Source organism: Olea europaea, unplaced genomic scaffold, assembly GCF_002742605.1.
Source record: "Olea europaea var. sylvestris unplaced genomic scaffold, O_europaea_v1 scaffold786, whole genome shotgun sequence".
NCBI classification, from domain to species: domain Eukaryota; kingdom Viridiplantae; phylum Streptophyta; class Magnoliopsida; order Lamiales; family Oleaceae; genus Olea; species Olea europaea.
In genome coordinates this window covers 32067-56910 of record NW_019266285.1, presented here as the reverse complement: position 1 = coordinate 56910, position 24844 = coordinate 32067, and the positions used below count along the sequence as shown (strand labels likewise).

The 24844-nt window shown below is 34.7% G+C and overlaps 2 protein-coding genes across 4 annotated transcripts; one reads left to right on the top strand and one right to left on the bottom strand.

The window, feature by feature from the left end:
- Positions 1-166: 166 nt before the first annotated feature.
- Positions 167-7955, bottom strand: LOC111391370 (ribosomal lysine N-methyltransferase set10). 3 transcript variants are annotated; one of them, XM_023016576.1, is made up of 16 exons: positions 7808-7955; positions 7607-7697; positions 6812-6986; positions 6626-6731; positions 6248-6330; positions 5659-5685; positions 5377-5537; positions 5128-5241; positions 3797-3877; positions 3421-3485; positions 3063-3119; positions 2830-2901; positions 2436-2684; positions 1885-2000; positions 1384-1479; positions 167-623 (listed from the first exon to the last, which is right to left on the bottom strand). In XM_023016576.1, the coding sequence occupies exons 1-16, from the start codon at positions 7856-7858 to the stop codon at positions 473-475; spliced, it is 1695 nt and encodes a 564-aa protein (XP_022872344.1). In that variant the 5' UTR covers positions 7859-7955; the 3' UTR covers positions 167-472. The 3 variants fall into 3 exon arrangements, with proteins under 3 accessions (XP_022872344.1, XP_022872345.1, XP_022872346.1); XM_023016577.1 differs by having other exon boundaries at positions 343-623; positions 7607-7711; positions 7808-7898; XM_023016578.1 differs by lacking the exon at positions 167-623 and having other exon boundaries at positions 1866-2000.
- Positions 7956-13792: 5837 nt separating this feature from the next.
- On the top strand, positions 13793-23851 carry LOC111391388 (lysophospholipid acyltransferase LPEAT2-like). Its single transcript, XM_023016606.1, has 13 exons — positions 13793-14248; positions 15643-15823; positions 16043-16102; positions 16547-16710; positions 16803-16866; positions 17540-17608; positions 18293-18388; positions 19999-20049; positions 20840-20938; positions 21695-21739; positions 22721-22852; positions 23012-23059; positions 23457-23851. Exons 1-13 carry the CDS (start codon positions 13839-13841, stop codon positions 23625-23627), a joined length of 1590 nt encoding a protein of 529 aa, XP_022872374.1. The 5' UTR covers positions 13793-13838; the 3' UTR covers positions 23628-23851.
- Positions 23852-24844: the final 993 nt, after the last annotated feature.

Here is a 24844-nt window from a genome sequence, read left to right as displayed (position 1 = left end):
CCCCGCGCCGGGGTAGCCTTGCAAAAGCGGGTGTGCGGAGGCTGTTGACTCCAAAGACCGAGGTTTGGTTTTGATTCCTGAAGAGCATCCTAGCTGATAACCACCCCCCCCAATCCAACATAGTAAATACAAGAACCTCTAACTCGAATCCAATTTAAAATGGAGATAAAAACCAAATGAAAATTCATATCTTCATTTCCCATAATCAAAACATAAAAAACTGAATCATTTCTCATAAAGATCATGAAAAGTAACAGTTTCTCAAAACTCTTCAAAATATGAACTCAATGCCAAGTTAAACTCATTATCCTCAATTTCGTCATAACCGGAAGGATACGTTTGCCAGGTTCCTTGACTTCTATGCGATCTTCCACATTTCAAATTTTCTTTTTCTGGGGAGTAATGTGAAAGAACATAATCGAATAAGGCCAAACACAAGATGAATGAGCCGGTTTTTTTGGCTGTGAATAATCTAGTTCCCCTCGCTCAGTGCTAATTGCAAGGCGTGTTCTGCTTCTTTCAGGAACATACGAGTTAATTGCTTCTGCCCTCGTCGATATACTATGCTCGACCACCTGTTCCGACTCATCAAATGATGCTGAAGAGAGCCGTTGGTGCCATATCTGCGTCAATTAAAATGATACGGGTAATTCCACAAGACAATTTTCATATTTAAAGTTGACAAGAAGCAGTAGAAGAAGATATGGTAACATTGTTCACACAGAAGATTAGATATATTATCTTTCTCTGACAAAATGTGCACTGCTTCATCATTTACCAGAACAAATGAGAAAAAAAATTCTGAAATTCCCGTATACATAAAGTTTGCATTTTTGCAGATTTTTGCCGATTTTTGCCGTTGAGACAAAGGAAGTTTAGACCAACTATGACAAAAGTGACTCAAGGAAACTACAGCTTCCAGCAGAATTGGTTTTAGAGTTAAATTTTTAGTGAAATTTCATGTTGCTTGCTTAAACTTCATTATGTTTCAATTTGGTCGCTGAACTTGCTTTATTACGATTTGGTCTGTCAGTCAAACTAACTGATGATTAACAAATGTTTAAATCGGTGACCAAATTTTTCAATGACCAAAGAACAAAATAACGTGAGTAACAATCAAATACGAAACTTCGCTAAGAGTTCATTGAACACCAGTTTTTTTTACCCACTAGTTTGCTAATATAAGCATTCTATTCCAAAACTATCGTGGCCCATATACAATCAACCAAGACAACTGACTACTTTTGTTACTGGGTTTGCTCAATTGCCTAGGTTAGCAGACAGAGATATAAGAGGAATGATAAAATAGTGAGGTACAAGGCCTTCATGAAGCCTGGAAGTAATACGTAATATCTTGAAAACATGCATCAGTATTTATGGTACCTTTTGCAATCTTCAAGGTTTTCAATGCATCGGGCCTTCTCAAGTAGATCAGCATCACTCTCCTTTGTCCCTGAACCCTCTTCAAGTTCCATCATCCTTTTGCATGCATAAAATAGCAAAAGACGACAAGAATTAGATTACGCAAAATCAAGAATTGTTTTGTTCACCATATGATTTAAAGAAAACTCAAAATTACTGGGTTACATTGGTATGCATCAATATTTCTCATAAACATTGACTCCATGTTTGGTACGTTATAACAGACAAGATATGATAAGATTTTAAGTACTCTTTTTCCTTAATATTGTGAATTGCCATCCGGTCCTCTTCACAACAAACATGCCTTGATGATTTATGTCATGTATAAAGAAGACTAAGGATGTTATGAAAATTATCAAAACGGTGGCATAGGGTGTATTCTAATCCTTTTAGCATCATTTTACATTATCAAACTGTATTAGTGTTGATGTGATGACGTTCACCAAGTTGTTTGAAGATTACTTCATATTAATAAGATCAAAAAGAAGCTGCAAAGCGCCGGAGTCCCCACAAGCCTCCCATATAGCGGATCGAACTTCAGTCTCAGATGGTTGCCTCTCTCCTCCAGATCCAACAAGCTTCAAGAAAGAAAGAATATCAGGAGTAACTTTATCTGCTTGAAATAATCAACGATGAGTATCATCGCATATGATTTGGAAAACATGAGAATTTCTCGACCACCAAGCAACCAATATAATGGAATTCTAAGTTTCTAATATCATTTAAAAAGGAATAACCAAAAAACGAGTATCTGAACTTAATTTTTTTCATTCCATAGGGTAAAAGCTATATATTGATTCAAACTTTCTTTGCAAACATGCATGTGTATATTTGATCCACATTCACCTACTTAAAAAACTAAGACAAAAAGTAAGTTAAAAACACAATCCTATTCTCCTTCTCAAGTAAAAGCACAACCCAATACAAGATCAGGTAATTAATTAGCAAAATCATCAAAATAAAAGAAATATCAGCTGAAGATATGGTTATATTCTGCTGGTGAGAAAGCTCACCTCCTCAAGTAACGATGAAACCTTATAAATCTCGCTTTCCTTCATAGCTATTGTTCTCAAGGCAGTTAAAAAATCATCAGGAAAAACAAGTTTACTAACGTAGGAGGGCATCTTGCGTAAACCACTCCAGCTGTAACTGGAAACCCTATCCTTTGTGGCCTCCTTAATAGCTTCTCCTGGTGCAGTACTTTGAGAGAAAAAACCGTGTTTTAGCAAACTTCTTGGTAGGAGACACCTCAATTTGGCTTTCTGCAAAGACCAAAACCGTTACTCACCGATGATTAAAATGCAAAGGAGCTCATATTGATCAAACAAAAAGCACACACACGTACTACATACGAGCACTGAAGAACTTGCCGTATGAATTGTACGATGTGGCATAGTAGTTGATGACCTGTGCGTCAAGAAGCTGCAGTTTGGTCTCTGAAAAAGGAACTTCTTGAATAGCATCTACTGGATAATGCACCTGTAATGCCATTTATGTACAACATGTAAGTTTACTTTTATAATTTGACATTCAAACAAAAGATATTGCCTTGTGGACAGAATCAAACGATAGGAAAAGGGTCTCTGAGAAGCTTTCAAAGGTATCATTATCAGGAAAAGTTCAATCCTCGGCAAAATTACCATGAGAAAGTCATCTGGGTTATCATTTAGGACAAATCCATAAAGGTATAGCAGTTCCTGCACAAAATTCAAATGATTGTTAAATGTCAAGAAAGCGGATAAGGACACTTTGGTTTGTTGAATTACTAACCAATCGAATGACCTGACTGAGATCGGCAAACAAGATATCATCTATGATGCATTGATGAGGACACGCGTAAGAGACAACAAGCCGACACACGATTTCCGGAAAGTACAGACACCGACACAAAGCCGAAGCAAGCCAACACACGTTGGTTTTATTGGACAATATATAATACAGGTGATAATTTGCCACAATTATGCGATCTTAAGTATACCAAATAAAAAATGAAAATACCTCATTCCCCTTGTCACCATAACTGATTGATATCTCTTGCTCCCTTTGGAAAAGATTTTGCCCAGCTAAAGAAGAAAAATATCATGGATCAGAGAAACCAAATATACTATAAAACAATTATATTTAAGGCCCATTTTTCATGATTTTATGATTACTTGAATAAATTATCCAAACAGACGGAAAAAATTACCATTTTAAAAGTATTTTAATCGGTCACAACTTAAAGCACAATCAGTTTCCTGGTGACAATTTAATCATTTTTTTATTAAACCAAGTAAAGAAGTTCAAAAAAACAGTATTGCTTATCACGTAACTGAAAATCACCTTAACCTCTGAGTAACAGAGAACTGTAAATGACAGAAGGAAAGAATCCTACCTGAAAGAAGGTACATTGAGAAAGGAATTCCAGTTATTGATCCTGTACCATCAATTTCCCACGTTGCTGCAGGCTTTGTATCTGAACAACGAAATTGCAGAAGAAGAATAGTAAAATTTGAATTACTAAAGTTCAATTTGGATCACATGGATGAAACCATGATTTAAAGGTATCCCATATTAAAAGGGAATAAATATCTTGACAAATTTTGAAACATTAAAACCTTCAAGATTATTTCCAAGAGCTTCAATTTCTCAACATGAGAAACTTCAAAAGCTAAAACAAAAGGGACAGTATCAAGTATAGGTGTTATTTGTTAACTGAAGATGGTCTACAGTTTTCCAGCAATCACAAATTTCTGTAACTGTTGATGGTGAAGGATAAAAAATATACCAAGAAACTACTGGACAGTCAAAGTAAGAGTTCACAAATTTCAGGAAAAGAGAAAGGAATGTGTTATATTTTTTCTAATGATTTCCAGAACCAGCATAAGCAAAGGACTTAAAGGCTTGAAAAAGTCCCGAAAGCAACAGTAATATAATGCATTCCATAAAAATCAATTCAACTGATAGCTCAAGTGTACGGAAGTTGTAGTAAATCAGAAAACTAGTTCCTTAATGTGTCTATGAATAACATTCCATAGGAAGAAGTCAAAGGTGTGTTTGGCACACCATATTGAGTCATGGGATAGGATTAGGGAGTGTAGGATTGGAAAGGAGGGGGACTGGATTGGGGTAGATTAGAGTGCTTTGCCATAATATGGCATTTGGTTCTATAACGTATTACAAAATGTTATGTATATGGGAAAACAAAAATTTATAAGAACATGAATAATCTAATTTCGTCTAATGTATGTAAAGTAAATATCAAACTAATTAAAAATCATTTTACTATGTGTGGTGCAATACCGTGCCAGAATAATGTATTGTCGTTCACTACTTTGTACAGTAAAACATGAATTTTCATTAAAAGAAATGTGAGCAAGCATAAGAATTAAATTTTCTTTTTATATATTTGGAGGGAAGGTTGAGGACATTTGTGCTGATCAATTGAAGGAAAGAGCACTTATGAGGAAATGAGAAGCGAGATAGAAGGATTTCAGCATGATTCCATGTTTATTAAACTTGATCTGCCCGAAACTCACATCTTCAGAAATGGTCTATTTTGTGTAATATGAAAGTATAAGCTACATGAATTAATTTAGTCTTGGTATTATTTCCACCAAATACACCAGATAAGATTAACATAATCCTTATGCATTCTAATCCAGTGCATCAAATATACCCAAAAGAAGTAGCTAAATTTCAGTAAGCCAAATGGAATGAGATTACCATGGTTGCAAAAGTCTATGCCCGGCACTAGACCCTCAACCCATATCGTCTCTCCTGGTGGTGAAGTGGATACAACTCCAGAAACTTGGCTTTCAGGCTCATTTATCTGTACAGCTGATTCCAGCAAAATTAGAGCAGCAAGGTTAACCAGTAAAAAAAGGTAAACTATGAACTCTCGGCAATTTGCACCAGAGAGATTGAGAAGAAAGTAAACGGAAGATCTATTGGGTGAGAACTGAAATCACTCACCTTTTCCACTTTCTTTGTAAACTTTCTCACTGGAAATGTCATTGGTGGATGCATCAGGACCTCTGCTGTTTATGTTGTCATGCTCTTCTGGAATATTTGGGAACAGACACGCACGAGGAAAAGGAATATTCAGTGCCCGAGTCCAGAAAATGGAATTTGCCCTATATCCACAAAATCAGCAACCTATCTCAGCTTTGCAATTTTCCCAATAGTCTTTGGAAATTTATGCACATTAACGACACTAACAAGCAACTAATCTGAGAAACTGAGAAAGATGCATACCATAGGAAGTCTTCAAATGTAACTTCTCTGCAGAAACCAAAACAGTAGAAATAAAATATTCAGTAACGAAATCAGAAATCTAATTAGTTCCAGTACACATAAATATGAAAAGCATGTTACTGAACAATTCAACAACGAATTAGTTATCAGATATCGGAATTTTATACAAAGTCAAAAATTAGTCTTAGCCCAGAGGAGTAATACACGAGTTATACGCACATGAACCATACATGGAGGACTGCATACAAATATCCACCTCGTGCTATGTTTGGTTCATTGGTTAAAGATTTGGATAAAGTATGTAATCTCCTAACAGAATCTTATACAGTGTTAGCCCACGTTTGAGCCACATTCTAGGGAAAAAAATGAATTATTCATGTCAAATCAATGGAAAATGTGTGGTTAAAAAATAATGAAAGTTTTAGATTTGCGTGTAATATTATTTTATTGAAAAAGTGTGATTGAAATGATGTAATGTATTTTTTTGAAAATAATGTGGCTCAAACAAGCCCTTCATCTATTATGCAGAAATGGAGGGAAATTGTGTGTGCAATGCCTTTCAGGAATTTATTTTATAGTTATAACACACCTTTCTGGATTTCCATCAAGAGCCAAAAGCTTGTTTGCTAATTTCTTCACTTTGTCATCGAATAGAGACTGCAAGCTTTTCTTCTGTAACATAAAGCTGTCTTCAGTCGCATATGCTCAATGATGAATATGAGATGGCAAGTGTGCAAGATTCAAGTTTTTTATTTTTTTATTTTTTCGTTCTTTTTGGGGAAATAACGAATAAAAATCTATGCAAGTACAATGCAATACTACTAAAGACTGCTCAATATACTAAAAAATGTGATCTTGACAGCTAATTGAATCCAAAACTAGATCATTGCAGAAACCAATATGCAAATAGAAATTCAAAATTCAAAGCAATCCAATAAATATATGTCATCCATATCAAATACTGTACCTGTAGTTCGGTTGCCCTATACAGTGTCGTTCCCTTCAGTTCTAAAAGCTCATCATCAGAGAACCAAAGTGGATTCCCAAACGTAGTTGGAAGCAAATCAAGATAACTGGAAATATAGTCATAACGGTTAACAATTTATCCAAAAAATTTCTTCCAAACAAGGTATTAAATCTATGTTTTACATACGGATTCCAAGAAGAGTTCTTCCGCAGACGTTCCACAGTTAGAAATAACATTATCAAGAATCTGTCATCTACTTCCCCTTCCTCAAGCATTGCCTTACATTCAGGTCCAAATAAAGGATCTTGTAGTACCCTTGTAGGAGTTATAGCCAAATGAAGTGGGACCACCAGTAGAATCCCTGGATTTATTTGCAACCCACAAATAATAGAACTCCGTAATCGTTTTTGATAACCCACAAAAGAAAACATTAGACCAATTTTGCTAACCAGACAAAATAAAAGAAGTTTAAATAATGGTTATCAGGATATGTAATATTCCATACAAAATGATGGCGCAAAGCAAACTGATCTTTATCACCGAAGTATATCAAGGGAGTGATACTATTATATCTCAAATTGCATACTGTGATTTCAATTGGTATAAGTTTTGACAAAACTGGCAAGCAGTTCCTAATCCCAGGAAAGCCTGCTTAAAAAATTACTTTCACGTGTTCATTGGCTTTTCCAACTTGTTATGTAATGAAAACTTAAGCTGAGTAGTTCTTCCTTCCTTTTAATCGTAGGGATTGATATATTGCTGATGGATTGCTCCTTCGTTCAAATTAAAATAGAAAACAAAATTGTAAAAACCACAAAAAGATTGGAATTGTAAATTATAAAGTACTTTAATGTAATCATTGTAATGGAATTCAGTCATTTAATTCCTGTTCCTTCAGAAAGTTCTTCTCAATCAAACAGAGCATATAAACACTCACAAAAGTCAGTAACAATTTTAAAGAATAAAAACACAATTGTTTACCATTAGGGACGTCATTAGACGCGAAAATTCCAAATCCTTTACTGGAATCGCAGTATTTGATCTTGCAACCTCTTAGCTCCACTTCATTCACCTGAATTCAAATGCCTTTGTCAATTTTTCCACAATAAAAAAAAAAATTGTTAATAAAAAAGAGTAAATTATTAAAATGAATATTGACTTCCTGAATTGTTGTTGAATTACCTGTAGCCACTGCAGAAAATTTTCAAGCTTGGCTTCTTCTAAGGCCGCCATTGATGAAGTGATGTGGAGCTCCCACTACCCCTCACCCAGTATACAGAGATTCAAAATACGCTGTCGTGTGCAGGCTTTCTTATTGGGGCCTTCATGACTAATCCGCTAAGCCCGTATACAGTGGGTTCATCATTAGCCATTTTACTATAGATGGGCCTCTTTTAAGTGTCCAATGCCACTCACGAACTGGGCTTGACAAATTTGACACTTGGGAAAAATCAAAACTAAGGTATATTGCCCTTGTTTGAGCCACATTCTCTAGGAAAAATATATTTTTCAACAATATTTTAATATCATTTTAATCATGCATTTTTCAATAAAATAATATTTCACGCAAATTCAGAATTTTTTCTTTTTTTCTAATCACATATTTTCAATCAATACATTATTCAAAAATTCATTTTTTCCTTCGAAATGAGGCTCAAACAAGGGCATAATTTGCACCAATTCAAAAGTCAGGTGTGTAGTTTGACAATTCAAAATTCAAGTATATATATAATTAATTAAAAATATTATTAAATAAATATAATAAAATCACAATTATACAATTAATGGTCACAAATTCATATTTATATGTCACAATTTATTTATTGATAACATACTATAAATAAATTAGTCACAGATTGTTTCGAGGTCACAACTCAAAAAAAAATTTAAGTCATAGTTTATATCGAGGTTGATTAAACAGTTGACTATGTTGCTCGGCGCTAGTCTTCTGGTACTAGATAGTATGAGCTCTTTCCAGCATTTCACGGTATGAGGTAAAACGATGGGACATAAGTATCATGCTTATATCTGGATTCAACCCTTGTTCAAACCTCCTAACTTTCTTGTCCTCCGTATCCACCAGATGTGGAGCATATCTTGAAAGTTGGTCAAACTTCCTTTCATACTCAATCAGGGACATAATCATTTGCTTGAATTGGAGAAATTCACTTTTTTTGTGATCCCTCAAACACTGTGGGAAGTACTTGTTCATTACTTCCTCTTTAAATCGCTCCCAAATCAATTCCGATTGTTGCTCTGGGGTCCTCGTCCTTGACATCGAGTCCCACCAGTGGCTTGCATCACCGGAGAACATAAACTCAGTACACTGGACCTTCTAGGCGTCCGTGCACCCTATTAATCGGAATATTCTCTCCAACTTGCGAAGCCACTCCTGGGCTGCAAGTGGATCAGCTGCTCCATTGAAGGTAGGGGGCTTGTGTCTTCTAAATTGCTCGACCACTGAAGCATGGGTTGGAGGAGCATTAGGAGCTAGTGGTAGGGGTTGCGCCTGGTTCAGGTTTTGCCTACCAAGGTCTTGGACTGCTTGGAGGAGATCTCTTATCAAATTGGTTTGGTTTGCGCGGGCCATTTTCCTTTAGACAAAACGTATGGTTTTTATTAGTTTCATACTTCGAATTCTAACAAAGAAAATAAAATTTTATTTCTTGATATAAAGAAAGTTGTTACAAGGATTTAAATCTAATCCCTATAAGTTCTACGGATCTTCTTTGGTGGAGCCTCATCTCCAGAGGAGTCTTCCGCCTCAGGTCCGAATTCTATGTACATCTCAACCTGTGGCTCGAGTTCAGGATCATTCCCTTCTACAGGTTCTTCTTCTTCGTCAAGTTCAATTACTATCTCCGGTTGAGGTTCTAAGTTTTCCCTCCATAGGTCTAGGAGTGATTGGCAATACACTTTAAATTCAAATATATTTGGGTGCTCCTCTAGCATTACATCCTCAACTGTGACTCCCATATCTCCCCATTGAGGTGGAAGGGAGTGTATGAGGTTATTTATAGCCTCAATATGCGTTATCTCCATTCCAGCGTTCACCGCTGTCATGCATCTCTCATAGACATCATGTATATGTTTGTCAAGTGAACGGAGCAGATCAGTCACGTAATTCTCATAGGACTGAATGTCGATTCTACGGTTCAATGTTTCTCTATGTGCCCTAGCCGTTCTACGAGCCATATTTGTTGTATTTTCACATATCATACACTTTTTTTTTTACTCTTGGAAAAATGGCTACTGTTGCATAACATTCTACCTATAAATTCTAACTCAATGCATATCTTTTGAAAAAAAAACACATCTTTCAAATCATTTCTAACAGGCATAGTATATATTTGAAAATAAGCATAAGTTGTACCATAGCATCGCAAAGCATCATAACATAGTCTTTTTTATGAAAACATTAACTTTGAACATACCTGAGCCGTAGGATGAGATTGATGGATGGATGCAAGATGCCATGAAGCATTTTAGACTTTTTCATTTAAAAAAAAAAACATACTTGGTCTACAGAACCGGCTAAACCGTTTTTTTTAACATACTTGATCTACAGAACTGGCTAAATCATACTCTGATACCACGCTGTAACGCCCTGACTCCTTGTGGACCGGAACGCTACTTACTTTACTTAACTAACCAGTGATTTAGTCATAGGAGAATATATTTTAACAGAAGCTTAATTTTTATAATGATAATTTTAATAACAACCTTTCGAATATTTTAAATAAAATACTGGATAAAAAAATAACGGAACGTAATTTATTTAAAGAAAATACAACTTGTTATCGCGTTCAGCGTTATTCAAATACTTTGAAGAAATAACATTGAAAATGTTCACAAAAATAAATATAAATAACTGGTTCACCGGGTTTTTCCATGGGCTTGTTGCACCACTCTCCATCTTTTCCATCATCCAGGGCCAAAGTAGAATCATATCAATCTGTAGAGAAGAGGTTAAACCCGTGAGTTAAAAAATTCAATAGAAACGTTTTCATAGTAGGATTTTCGGTAGAATCCCAAACACGTAGAGTCATGACTTAACACGACGCCTCGACCGGAAATACATGTCGTACCCGGAGGTACCATTAGATAGGAGGTGTATGCCGTACCAAAGGTACCATTAGACATACAAATATTAACATAAATTTTCATTTGCTAGAAACTTATAACTTAACACGAATTAACACTTTGCACCTCTACCTACATTGTTTGATGCTTTGAACTTTTTTGAAAAATGCACTCCTTTGATGTTTAAAAAAAAAAACTCCGTTGAGAACACTTCTTGATAGCCCCAAAACTTCTAGGAAAAATTAATTTTCCTCCCTCTCCTTTCTCTTTTTTCTAGACTTGAAAACTCTCTCTTTTATACTTAGAAGCTTTTGTCTTGGTGTGAAAAATGTGTATGCATTGAGGCCTATTTATAGGTGAAAATCTCACAACTTAAGGGCAAGTGAAGGGCCTAATACTCATTAATACGGGTGCCATTTATGTGGGAGTTATAGGTTTAAGAAGGTACTAAAAAGTCGTGTAGGAATTTGACTTTTCATATTTCGCGTACTTCGGTTGATACCGTACAGCCATTAGTATTTCTATCATAACTTCTTCTCCCGATATCCGATTGAGGTAATTCAAAGTGAGTTGGAAAGCTAACTGAAAGAGCTACAACTTTTCTTGAGATATCATTTTCCAAATCGAATGTTTTCTATGTCGTAAATGAGTCTCAAATGAGACTAAAAATCTGAAATATACTTTAGCCATCCAATATTCATGTCTTAATACCACTAAAGTGTTTAAAATTATTGGGGGTTCTACATCATAAATCACAAATTTTATAGGCAATAACTTGTCTAAAATCACAAATTAGAAAATTCATTGGTCACAAATATTTTTATAATTGGTTACAAATCCCACTGTATATAACCCGAACCCCACCACTACCGAACCACCATAGTCACCGTTAGTGCCATCACCCTCGTCAACACCATCTAACCATCATCATCACTTCAAGCACCAGTATCACCACAGTTTGTATCAATAATCACAATCACAATCACAACCACAACCACCATCTCCATCCTTCTCCCCACCACCCACACTACTGTTCACCACCACCAATCGAACACCATGCCACATCTCCACCATTTGCAACTACAAAAGACCACCACAATTTGGAAATCACAAACAATCACCAACAAAACTATCCCAATCAGATCCAAGAAGGACGAAAATAACAAAACCACCAAAAAACAGCATATCGACGTTCATCTCCAAATCCATGACAAAATCACACGAACACTGCCATACTGGGTCGCAGAGCATAGCATGAAGCCTCGTGCAGCATCGTAGGTAGCGAGGCAGCATTGCTGGTCGGCGACACCTCCACTGACATTCACAGATCTGTAGCGTTGCTAGTTGGCGACATCCCTTCTAAGTATCAATACTCCACAAAAGACAGTAGATCGGCGAGCGTGGCTCCAACAGAGGATCTTCTACACTCGACGTCGATTGCTGGAATAGAGAGGATGGGGTGAGTAGAGAATGAATGTGAGAGAGGGGGGGTAGAGAGAGAGAGAGAGTTTGGAAATGATTTAGAGCTCGAGTTAAATTGGGTGGGGTGAATGGGGGTGGAAATGTAGATTAATTAAATTTTATAATAATATTATTAAATTATTTAAAGATTGAATTATTACTTGAATTTTGAATAAAAAATTTTCAAAACTGATATTTGAATTGAGAAGTTAAAAAAAATCCGTGGCTTTAATTTCCACTTGACACTTTTAGCACTAAACATAGGAACCAATGTTGATTTAGTTATAAATCAGATTTCTAATAAATTTTGATAAAAGATAATAAGTATGTGATTGTAAAGTTGATAAAAATTATGAATACCATGAAATATTTGTTAAAAATGTTTGAGAAAAGAAATGCATTTTAGAAATAATTTATGCCAATATTTGGTTCATCTTAAATACTTTGCTAAAAATATAAACCAGTGTTGAGAATTAATTTTAATCATATATTAGTGAAATCCACAACTTTTAACCATTAGCTTTTATTAAAATTTAATAAAATATGATTTTTAGCTAAATTGAATGGGGACTAAACAAATAGCACGTATTTCATAATAGGGAAATTTGTAGTTATGGTCTCCAAACATTCAGCTTGTAACACTAGGATCCCATTCAATTTTTCCTGGATGGTTATACTTTCACCAAGATGTTATTTATTGCACCACATTATAATTACAACTCAAAATCTTAGATAAATCATATTTTTTATGAATGCACCAATTTAAGAGGGGACTTGGTGGGGATTAAAATTAGGAACTTTTTTTGTTCGGATTAAAATCTGATTTTAATCTAAGTCAAAATTAAACAATCAATATTAATAACTTATTTCATGGATTTTATAACTTTTCAACCAAATATTTCAAAAACTTCTATCACAATCTACTAAAAAATCTAATCCAATAAAAATTTAGTTAATATTAATTGTTTGATTTTAATTTAGATTAAAATCAAATTTTAACCCGAACCAAACATGCTCTAATTTTACAATTATAGTCCTAGAGTTTGTTTGGGAGCGATTTTTCATCCAAAAAATTGATTTTTTGACTGTTATTTTCACTATTTCAACCGTCATGTTTGACTTCTTCTCTTACAGACGGACCATAATTTTTTCCTAACGATCAAAAAATCAATTCTCAAAATCACTCCCAAACAGGCTCCTAATCAAAATAAAAACTTAAATGATTATGCCATTATGGTGTACACCCCCTCACATTTGGCTGTACAAACAATTGAAGTAGTCATGTGCACGGCATGTGACACTTTACGAGAAATCTTGAAGACTTGAATGGTTTTCGACCAATTGGATCGCCTAGCACCAAAATTGACAGCTTGAGAAGCAGAATGGCAAGAAAAACTCAATGGGGAACCAAAAGCCACGAGCCTTAATGTCTGGGGACCGCAGCTGCAAAATTTCTCTTCATAATATCATCTCATATTACCATGTGGCCATGATATTAAAAAGTGGGCCCCAATTTCACATTTCAACTACCTAACCAGGGACCCACATAATAAATAAAGAAACTTGGAGAAACCACACGTGGAATGACACCTGTCCTCTGATATTTATATATGTGACTCTCTCTGTCTCTGTCTCTCTCTCTCTCTCTCTCTCACAAACACTGCACACAATGGCGTCGGACCAGTCTCTTACAACTCCTCTCTTATCCACTCCCACTCCTTCCCACGTAAGTCTCGACGTTTCCTACTCCCACGACGAGCAATCTAAACATCAGCTTAACCCGTTCGCTTTTCTCGGGGCGGATCACGAGTTCGAGGTGCCCGAATCTAGCACCATCGACCCGTTTAGGAACCACACACCTAGGGTAGAAGGTCTGTACGAGTGGCTAAAGATTGTCGTTTGTCTGCCTATTGCTTTGGCCCGGCTACTACTATTTGGGCTGTGCTTAGTGGTGGGATACGTGGCCACGGTTTTTGCGCTCCATGGATGGACGGACAAGCAGAATCCCATGCCAAAATGGCGCTGCCGGGTACTGTGGGTCACCCGTTATTGCTCCCGTTTCATACTCTTCTCGTTCGGGTAACTCGAGTTTTGGAAGTAGTATAATAGTATGTTACACATTGAAAATCTATTTGTAGTGCTTATTTTTTTGAATTCGAAATTGGATGGTCTGACTTCTGTTTGAGTGAAAAGAGCTGTGAGTGATATTTTGGTTTAACTTACCAATTTAACAGTAGAACGAGTGATTTGTCGAAGCTTGCACATGCTTGGCAAAAAAATAAAAAATAAAATAAATAAAAAATCAATTCTTTTATGGGTGAATGTTGGAAATAAATAAGACTATTCTGCGGTAAGGTAAACGGAGTTTTAGTATGAATATATGTTCTCCATGTAAAAGTTAGGTTTAGTTCTTTTGGAATTCGAAATTCTATTTGACTAAAAGAGCAGTGCGTGATATTTCAGTTTAATTTGGACATAAAATGAGGAATTTATCCAGGAAGGAACAAAATAGTGTTCTAACAATTCTAATTCTGCCCAATATTTATTCGACCAACAATAGGGATCTGTGGACGGATATTTTCATCCTGTGAACTCTACGATTATTAGATGGTCGAATGATCTATAACGGACCCCCTCTTCGATCCCACTTTCACATTTGTATTCTACTTGAACAGATATAAAGATTAATTAATGAATTCATATTTCTGGGTTCTCCACTTCAACATGGCACTTGTCAGATAAGCATGTTGGACTATTTGGCCTAAAATCTTTACAGTCTCTAGCTTCTGATTCTCTGAAATGCAAAATGAGCTTGTGAGCGGGACTCTGCACTTTAGCGAGCTGGTGTAAGTAGGCAGGAGGACCGAATTATACAGATTTGTTTAAGCTGCAATGGATTGCTTGGAATGAATGGAATATGCTACACTTGGTTTAACTGGTGTGATTATGTAGGCAAAAGATGAAAAGAAGTATTTTTTGTAGTTCCTGAATTTTATAATCCATTTCCAACGTCGAGAGGGTGTTTGACACCCATTTTGAAGGAAAAATGAATTTTAGAATAGTAGATTGATGGAGAATGTGTGGATGAAAAGTTTTTAATTTACGTGTAATATTATTTTAATGAAGAGTATGTGGTTGATAGATTACATGTGTAATATTATTTTTAATTTTAATGAGAGAAATGGGAATCAAACGGGGCCCGAATTATATACTAGTTCTAAGTTTTTAATTTGGGAAGTGTGAGAATATTAGTGATTTGGTTAACTGTAATGAAAGGAAGTATCACTTTCCCACGAAAATGGACATTCGATTGGGATGTCCAGGAAAGGATATGAAAGCATTCGTGTGCGATAAAGAGGGTATGAAAGTTTAAAAAGTTTCTTTGGTTGATGTTTCTTTTTCTTTTCCTGCAAATGAGTCTGATTTGAGTAAAAATCTTATTCCTGTTTACCTTTTGCATTTTGATGCTGCAGCTACCATTGGATAAAACAAAAAGGAAAACCTGCTCCAAGGGAAATCGCTCCTATAGTTGTATCTAATCATGTATCATATGTTGAACCTATTTTCTTTTTCTATGAATTGTTTCCAACCATTGTTGCCTCTGAGGCACATGATTCTATGCCTTTTGTTGGTACCATCATCAGAGCAATGCAGGTAAAACTCAAGTTTACGATCTCTTTACTTGTTTATTCTTTACTCCTTTTTTCCGGGGATTGGGAAATAATCTCCTTTTTTTACCAAATTACCTATTTCCAATCCCAACTTTTCGATTTGATTCTCCTTTTTTTAAACTAAATTACCTATGTCCAGTCCCAACTTCTAATGCATTCTTGAAATAAACATGTCCAATCATGTCTCTTATTTGCTTTGTAGGTGATATATGTTGATAGATTCTCACAATCATCCAGGAAGCATGCTGTTAATGAAATAAAGGTATCAATAATCTGTCTGTGTATCTACCTTCTGCTTTCCTGTTGTACAACATAAATGATAATGATTCTCTAGATGAGAACTTAATCTATGATGCACATGTTAACTTTTATTTGCTTCTCGATGCTCTCTACTCATCTAAGTTGCTGTCAACTCAGTAATTAGTCATTACAAAACGCCACTTGTTCATGAAAGTGAGAATGTAACTGCAATTGATACTTAGCTTATATCTCTCCACGTGCTTGTGAGACACGTTTCTGCAATGTGTGTGGGACAACGCTTGATCATTGTATTGTTTTTTAGAACTGAAATCGTACGGAATGCTGTCTTGTCTTGTTTTGCGAAATTTGTAATGCTTCCAGGTCGGAATAAATTTAAAGCTTTAAAATGTTTATCAATTTATTAGCTAATTGATACAGAAATATGCTTTCAAGGACATAAATACAGAGAAAAGCTTCTTCCGATCAGTTTCCTCGAGTGCTTTTATTTCCTGAGGGAACGACTACCAATGGAAGAGTTCTTATTTCCTTCCAACTTGGTGCATTCATTCCTGGTTATCCTATCCAGCCAGTCATTGTCCGTTATCCTCATGTACACTTTGACCAATCCTGGTATGTCTCTCCTCCTGCTTTTGCTATTCTTTTTGAATGGGCCTTACTAGTTACCAAGAAGCTTTACTTCATACATTGCTGCATTTGCTTAGGGGTAATATTTCTCTGGCGAAGTTGATGTTCAGAATGTTCACTCAATTCCACAATTTCATGGAGGTATGTTACATCTCTCTCTGGGTGGGTGTTTTTATGCTTGTATGCGCCCCCTGATCAACAATTGAATTTGTTTCATTTAATCATAATTCTCAAGATACGGAAGTTTTAACATGCCCCCAGTCTTTCATGGGCCCAATAATAGTCCAAAAACCCATGATTACTTCCCTCTTAAGTTGTATAATTCTACAAATCTCATGGATGGGTTTCTTATGTAAAAGATAAACTATAGATCGTGTATATATCACACTTTCAGTGTAGTTGGATTCTCTCCCTTTTCATCAAAATTCTAATTTTCATCTACTGATTTAGTTCACCCCTTCATACAGAGTCTCTAGATAAGTGTGTGAGTTTGAAACGTGTTTGTATATTTTGGTAATCTTTTCAAACAAGATTACACTGAAAGAGTGACCCAATATCAAAACGGAAAAATGAATTTGATATTTAATTTGTGTTATTTATTTGAGGATATAATAGTATGATAAGACCGTCCTTAACATGCTGCACCCAAGCATAATCGATTCCAGTTTTCTTGATTGATGATAGCAAGCTTAATTCCTTGCAATTCTTGGGGCACTCGTTTGCTAATGCATTTCGAAGGCATCCTGATAATTTAGTACTTATATCTTTACATTGATCTGAAGAAATTGCATTAATCTTTTCTGAAACTACACAGGTTGAATATCTCCCTCTTGTGCTACCACATGAAAATCGAAAGGAAAATGCTGTCCATTTTGCTCAGAGGGTGAGTCAAGCGTGACCTTGTATATCTTAGTATCTTTAGATCATAAATGTTACGGACTCGCTTTGTTACTTGTTCAGTGAGATATAGTGAACTTTTCCAGAACCAGAATGACAACTGAAACAAATCTTTGTTTCTTAAACTTGCATGCAAAGATATTCTTTCACTATCTGCTGTTCATGCTCATGGTCTTCAATAATAATTGTTTTCTTAAACTTTTGATGCCGTGTTTTATAAATTCCACGCCACTAAATTCACCCTATATGCATGCCTTCTAAGGTTTACTGGACTGACAATTTGTAGATCCATCTGCCTATAATGAATAGCTTGGCTTCTCCACTTGTATGTGTTGGCATTTCATTAGGTTAGTTATAACTGGCTCTAGTGGAACTCTTCCTATTCTATTTGCTCATTCATATTCTTACGCAATACTGAGGTGGATATACGTTTAACTTTCCATCCAGATGCCCTTCTCTATATGTAGGACTCTGCTAAATTTTACTATTATTGCCCTTTAGAAATAAATGTTTTCCTATGGACTTGATTATCCTTTATATATGCTCTCTACGCATGATTGTGGATATGTATAAATTTTGGCATATGGGTACACATTTTGTAACTACTCTCGAATGCCACCTAAATCTATTTATTCATCATCTCTCATACCATGCATATGATTTAATGCAGACTAGTCGTGTTATAGCAAGCAGTCTCAATGTTGTACAAACATCACATTCGTATGGAGATTTGATGCTTCTTACAAAAGCATTAGAGTTCAAGCAGGTTTTTATTTGTTTCTCTTGTTACCAGCAAATGTAATGAATTAATCAGTTTTAAACAATAACATGTTCTTCTGTTGAAGTTCTTAAATGGAAATAGCGTTGAGGAAGTATCATATTACAATAATGACTTTTACATCATGCTTTATTTCTTTGTCTATTATAGCACGAGTAGAATAATATTTTAGGATAAAATAGCATCATTATGTATATTTTCCCTATTTCTGTTCTTGAAATTTGTATTTTAATCATATATGACACTGGTCTGCTTCTCACCCTTGTGGAATGTAGACATCTCGACATTTTTCTTCCTTTGCTGGTTGCTGTATACACATTCAAATTTTAAGACACTTAATCCCTGTTTGGTTTTGTTAAAAATCAGATTTTTTAGTGAATTTTGAAAAAAATTGATAAAATGTGTAGTTGAAAAGTTGATAAAAGTTATAGGTCCCATGAAACCGTGGTTAAAAATAATTGTTGATTTGACTTAAATTTTATCAACTATTTTAGCTAAACCTCACTGGGACTTAGAATATGTAATAGCGAAAGTTTATAAAAATGCCATGTGTATATGGTGTAATTACTCTTTGCATTCCGTGTTTCTTGAAGTTATAATTGCACACTAATGAAACTGCATAAGAACATTGTAAACAAGTGGAAATTATTACTAAATGAACAGCTTTACTCATAGATTTATGTTATGTTTGTATTCTTATCCCGGATGATTAACTATTCTATGTATTCTATCCTTATTCTAAAGAGCTGCTCGATTTATTTTGCAATGAAATTCGAATCTGGAGCTCTTGCCTTGTGTCTGGAATTTGAAGTTCTTCCTTCTAGGATCCTAAGGGTCCATTTGGTATGGCTTTCGAGAAGTCAAAATGAGCTTTTAAGAACGAAAAGCTGCTTGTGGACTCATTTGGTTAATTTAATAAAAGTGTATCTTCTAGTTAGAAGAACTTTTAGAGGAAGTTTGTTTAGGACTTGTTTGGCATGGCTTTTAAAAAGTCAAAAAGAACTTCTCAGATCCAAAAGCCGCTTTTGGCCCCCCTTTTGGCTAATTTTATAGAAGTGCTTTCTATAGTTTTTAGAGGAAGCTAATTCAATGTAACTTTCTGTAAGCCCCCGTTTGAGCCCATTTATTTCTCATTACATTAAATTAAAATTTTCTTTCTCCTACTTTTAATCACACAATTTTCAATAAAATAATATTACACGTAAATCAAAAACTTTTCAACCACTCATTTTTCAAAAAAATACTATTCATCTCATTATAATTTACAAATAATGGAGCTCAAACGGGGGCTAAAAGCACTTTCAAAATAGGAAGTGCTTTTAAAAATTAGTTTCCAAATAAAAATCAAAGTAGCTTCCTCCGAAAGTTTTTCTATAGGAAGCAAAAGTGAAAGTAAAAGCCATGACAAACGAGCCTTCAATGTGGCTTCCTCTAAAAGCTTTTCCAAAGATAAACCTCATTTAGAAATTAGTTTTCAAATACTAATTAAGGTAGCTTCCTTGAAAAGCTATTCTACAAGAAGTGGAAGCTCTGCCCAATAGACCCTAAGTTATTTTAGTATATCGTTTTGATGCAATATTAAAACTATGTTTTGTCAGGAGAAACCCTCACAATATATGGTTGAAATGGCCTGGGTGGAATCGGTGAGTTAAAAATGCTTTATGATGTTTGCTGTTGTATTTTGTAGACACTAGAATTAGGTTGAAGCTGTTAGCATTCTGCCATGCTATTCAAATTTAAATTTTGTGAATGTGATTTTGATAACTATGCAAGTTACTGTTTCCTGTCAATTAAAGCTACTGAGACAAGAAAGGAACTCTCCAGAAGCTCTTGTTGCAATTGCCCTAAGTTCTAATTGAAACAAAAATGGAAATTAATTAACAATATTTCACATGAAAAGAAAAATTTTATAAAGATTTTTGAGCTGGATTTTACGTGTAAAACAAACCTTTTATATTGTCTTATTTGTTAAATGTTTTAAACTTTGCTGTGTAAATTATTGCATATTGCTCAAACTTGATTTTTATTTTTGAATCATAAGAATTTTCTATTTAAATCTTTTTGTCACGGGGCAAGTTTTGGGCCAAAAACTGATTAAACATCTTCACAGCCTTCCCTTTGAAAACTACTTGTTACTGTTCCATTAAAAATAATTGTTGATTTGACTTAAATTTTATCAACTATTTTAGCTAAACCTCACTGGGACTTAGAATATGTAATAGCGAAAGTTTATAAAAATGCCATGTGTATATGGTGTAATTACTCTTTGCATTCCGTGTTTCTTGAAGTTATAATTGCACACTAATGAAACTGCATAAGAACATTGTAAACAAGTGGAAATTATTACTAAATGAACAGCTTTACTCATAGATTTATGTTATGTTTGTATTCTTATCCCGGATGATTAACTATTCTATGTATTCTATCCTTATTCTAAAGAGCTGCTCGATTTATTTTGCAATGAAATTTGAATCTGGAGCTCTTGCCTTGTGTCTGGAATTTGAAGTTCTTCCTTCTAGGATCCTAAGGGTCCATTTGGTATGGCTTTCGAGAAGTCAAAATGAGCTTTTAAGAACGAAAAGCTGCTTGTGGACTCATTTGGTTAATTTAATAAAAGTGTATCTTCTAGTTAGAAGAACTTTTAGAGGAAGCTTGCTTAGGACTCGTTTGGCATGACTTTTAAAAAGTCAAAAAGAACTTCTCAAATCCAAAAGCCGCTTTTGGCCCCCCTTTTGGCTAATTTTATAAAAGTGCTTTCTATAGTTTTTAGAGGAAGCTAATTCAATGTAACTTTCTCTAAGCCCCCGTTTGAGTCCCATTATTTCTCATTACATTAAATTAAAATTTTCTCTCTCCTACTTTTAATCACACAATTTTCAATAAAATAATATTACACGTAAATCAAAAACTTTTCAACCACTCATTTTTCAAAAAAACACTATTCATCTCATTATAATTTACAAATAATGGAGCTCAAACGGGGGGCTAAAAGCACTTTCAAAATAGGAAGTGCTTTTAAAAATTAGTTTCCAAATAAAAATCAAAGTAGCTTCCTCCAAAAGTTTTTCTATAGGAAGCAAAAGTAAAAGTAAAAGCCATGACAAACGAGCCTTCAATGTGGCTTTCTCTAAAAGCTTTTCCAAAGATAAACCTCATTTAGAAATTAGTTTTCAAATACTAATTAAGGTAGCTTCCTTGAAAAGCTATTCTACAAGAAGTGGAAGCTCTGCCCAATAGACCCTAAGTTATTTTAGTATATCGTTCTGATGCAATATTAAAACTATGTTTTGTCAGGAGAAACCCTCACAATATATGGTTGAAATGGCCTGGGTGGAATCGGTGAGTTAAAAATGCTTTATGATGTTTGCTGTTGTATTTTGTAGACACTAGAATTAGGTTGAAGCTGTTAGCATTCTGCCATGCTATTCAAATTTAAATTTTGTGAATGTGATTTTGATAACTATGCAAGTTACTGTTTCCTGTCAATTAAAGCTACTGAGACAAGAAAGGAACTCTCCAGAAGCTCTTGTTGCAATTGCCCTAAGTTCTAATTGAAACAAAAATGGAAATTAATTTATTTTACATGTTCATATTCTGTGAAAGGATGGATAAGCATGTATATGTGTGTCATTGTTGTATTATTTTAGACAACCAAGTTCTTGAGTTTGAAATCTTCTAGAGATGTCAAAATACCCTGAAAGAAGTGGAGTAATAAAAATGGAAAATGAAAAAATGTGCGCTATTGTGGCCTAATTTCTTGCATGATGAAATTAAGTTCAAGTTGATCAATTGTCAAAAATCAAATTAATTTTTTGAACAACATCTGTTTGAACAAGTGAATTGTGGTTTTGCATTCTGCTTTTCATTCATATTTGAATTGCTGAATGCTTACTCTCTTGCTTGCACTGCATTTTCTTTTTAATATAGAATTTTCACCAAGCTCTGTAGGTAGTCTTTTTGGATATTATCTTTTAATAGTAACCAGTTGAAGTTTATGTTATGATATTCCTAATAAGTTACATATTCTGCCAGTAATCCTACCTCATAGTGAAAATAAGTTACTGTTTTTTTACTTACGGGTCACAAGGAAATAGCAACCTATCCAAACTTTATCTTTGGGAACAGCAATTTACTTAACAAATATCTTTGACTTAAAATTCAGCTTACTTGCTCTTCTTTTTATCCAACAGAAGCGTATATTTTTGTGTTAATATAGTGGATGTGTCCCTTGGGCTCCCTGGTCAGATCAAACTCAGTTCTTGGAGGGTTCTGTTTGCGTTCATAAATTTAACTAAATGGTGGTGTAAACCTTTCTTATGAATAAAAATGTCTGCATGTCAGTTCCTGCTTGGATCGGCCCATATCTTGAAGCAGCCATTATTTCAGCATGCGTGTGAACTAGCATTTAGTATATGTGACAGTGATGAGAAGAATTACATTTTGAAGCAAGAGGTATTTCTTCATTTTTCCCTCTATATGTCTAGAGGTGTCAACTGAGCAGGGAGAGGTCCAGGCTTTTTCCCGTCTGGGCAGCCAGACTTTATTGACTCCTCTACCTATGCCCCTGGTAGCCAGTTAGCCTTCTCATGACCTCTCTTGCTTTTGTAACAGTTACAAGATTCAATTACATTGGCAATTCCATACTTGAACGACGAAGAGGTACATACTTGAGAAATACTATCTGATGACAAAAGGATATTATATTCTGATGATGCCTTTTAATGATGATTACTTGTGCGTATTGTCTAATTGCAAATGCACGCTTCTCTTTCCAATTCTTTAACATAGATTCATTATCTCCTTTCCCGATTTTTTTTGAGTTGAAACTAAGTCGGACGTCCGTTAAAAAATTGAGGCCTATAATTAAAGTCGACAAATGTTGGACACAAATTAAAATGCGTGAAAGGTCAATTTAAAGATTCTAAGTTGCCAACATTTTTGTTTAAGGTGAAGTGGCATTCCTGATGATTGGTAGTTCTTTCTTTTTCGTTTTTCGTTTTCCATTTTCAATTTTCTCCCACCATTTATAGAAGATTGTTACATTTGATATTTGCAGATTCAGAGGCTCTTTAGTTTATTTGATATGGATGAAGATGGAAGGATCAGCAAGGATGATTTTCTCACCTGTTTGCAAAAACATCCATTGCTCATAGCGATATTTTCTCCTCGACTGTTGCATCGAGGATCGTCCATAGCTGAAGATATTGTGGTCGAGGAGGTGGCATAGCATATCAATTTTTATTTTATTTTTTTTTAAATTGTTATTTTTTTTGTTGGTTTTTCATAGTGAACGAATTATATAGTTTAAAGAGGGGAGTCGGCATGCAGAAACTCGATATCTAGCCTTAAAACAGTAATTATTTCGTCTCAATGCTTTTTTCTGAAACTGTTTTTGATTCCTTTATGGACTATGGTTGCTTAGTGCTCAATCGAATTGCTGTCATTTTGATATATACTGCATTTAGTAGACTGCCATCTACACTGCTATGTAAATGGAGCTTCTTTTTTTCTTTGGTCACTTGTATCAATTGGTGGCATGGTGCATTTGGTTGTAAAGTGTCTTTTCCATTTTTTTTTCTCTTTGTTTTGTTTGGGTTGGGTTGGGTTGAGGGGTGCGAGTGGGAGGTAAAAAAACAGAGTTAGCCCCTCAACCTATAGTGAATTTTGTGTTAGTCTTGGAATTTTATTTTGTTTCAAAATGGTCCATGGAATTTTCTTTTTGTTTCAATTTAGCCCCCGTTGTTTATCAATTTTGGAAGAATGAGAATGAAAAATATAGTAGTTATAAGCCCACGCAAGAGAGAAATTCAAATTTGGTGGCTTGATATGATGGGTAACGGTCATATTTTTCATTTTAATGAGAAAATAATAGGAATCAAACGGGGCTTTGGTCTGTTGAAAAACCCTTTAGTTTTCTAATGTAATGTTTTGATTTGGAAGATCTCCATGTTGATGCCACGTCAAATTAGTGTTCTCCACATGGAACTTTTCGTTAGAAACAATTTGATCTTAATTGAATGAGAAAATAAAACAGAAAAATTTGGGTGCTTACTTCGGAACAAAAAAGTAAGTGCAATGAGTAACGCAATATGATACTTTGCTAAAAACGTTTTAGCATGATACGATGTTCTTAACACTTTTATGGGAAATAAGAGAGTGCATAACCACTAAAAAAAATTAATAATAATAATAAAATAATAAAATAAATAAATAAAAGAGTTAACCCAATCGTTTGTAGGTGATGCACCAATGTTTTCAACCTACTATTTGTTGTACTCGTGTCTTTAATCTTTCAAAACAATGATACTCATGTTTTCACTTAAAACATTTATTTTAATAGTAAATGAACACGTGAAACTATCTTCTTGATTGGATACTCTTTTAGTGCAACTATTAAAGCGTCGAGTCTTTCAAGTACTATATCTACATGCTTGAAAGTGATAA

Bases quoted from the DNA above. Each gene is read 5' to 3' on its own strand.
- LOC111391370 (XM_023016576.1), bottom strand. From the start codon at position 7,858: ATGGCGGCCTTAGAAGAAGCCAAGCTTGAAAATTTTCTGCAGTGGCTA. The intron at 6,732-6,811 runs GTATGTAAAACA...CTATATTTCCAG, and splicing joins AAGAACTCTTCTTGGAATCC to TTATCTTGATTTGCTTCCAA. The intron at 1,480-1,884 runs GTAATCTTCAAA...TGCATGCAAAAG, and splicing joins TTTGATCTTATTAATATGAA to GATGATGGAACTTGAAGAGG.
- LOC111391388 (XM_023016606.1), top strand. From the start codon at position 13,839: ATGGCGTCGGACCAGTCTCTTACAACTCCTCTCTTATCCACTCCCACT. The intron at 14,249-15,642 runs GTAACTCGAGTT...TTGATGCTGCAG, and splicing joins TTCATACTCTTCTCGTTCGG to CTACCATTGGATAAAACAAA. The intron at 15,824-16,042 runs GTAAAACTCAAG...TTTGCTTTGTAG, and splicing joins CCATCATCAGAGCAATGCAG to GTGATATATGTTGATAGATT.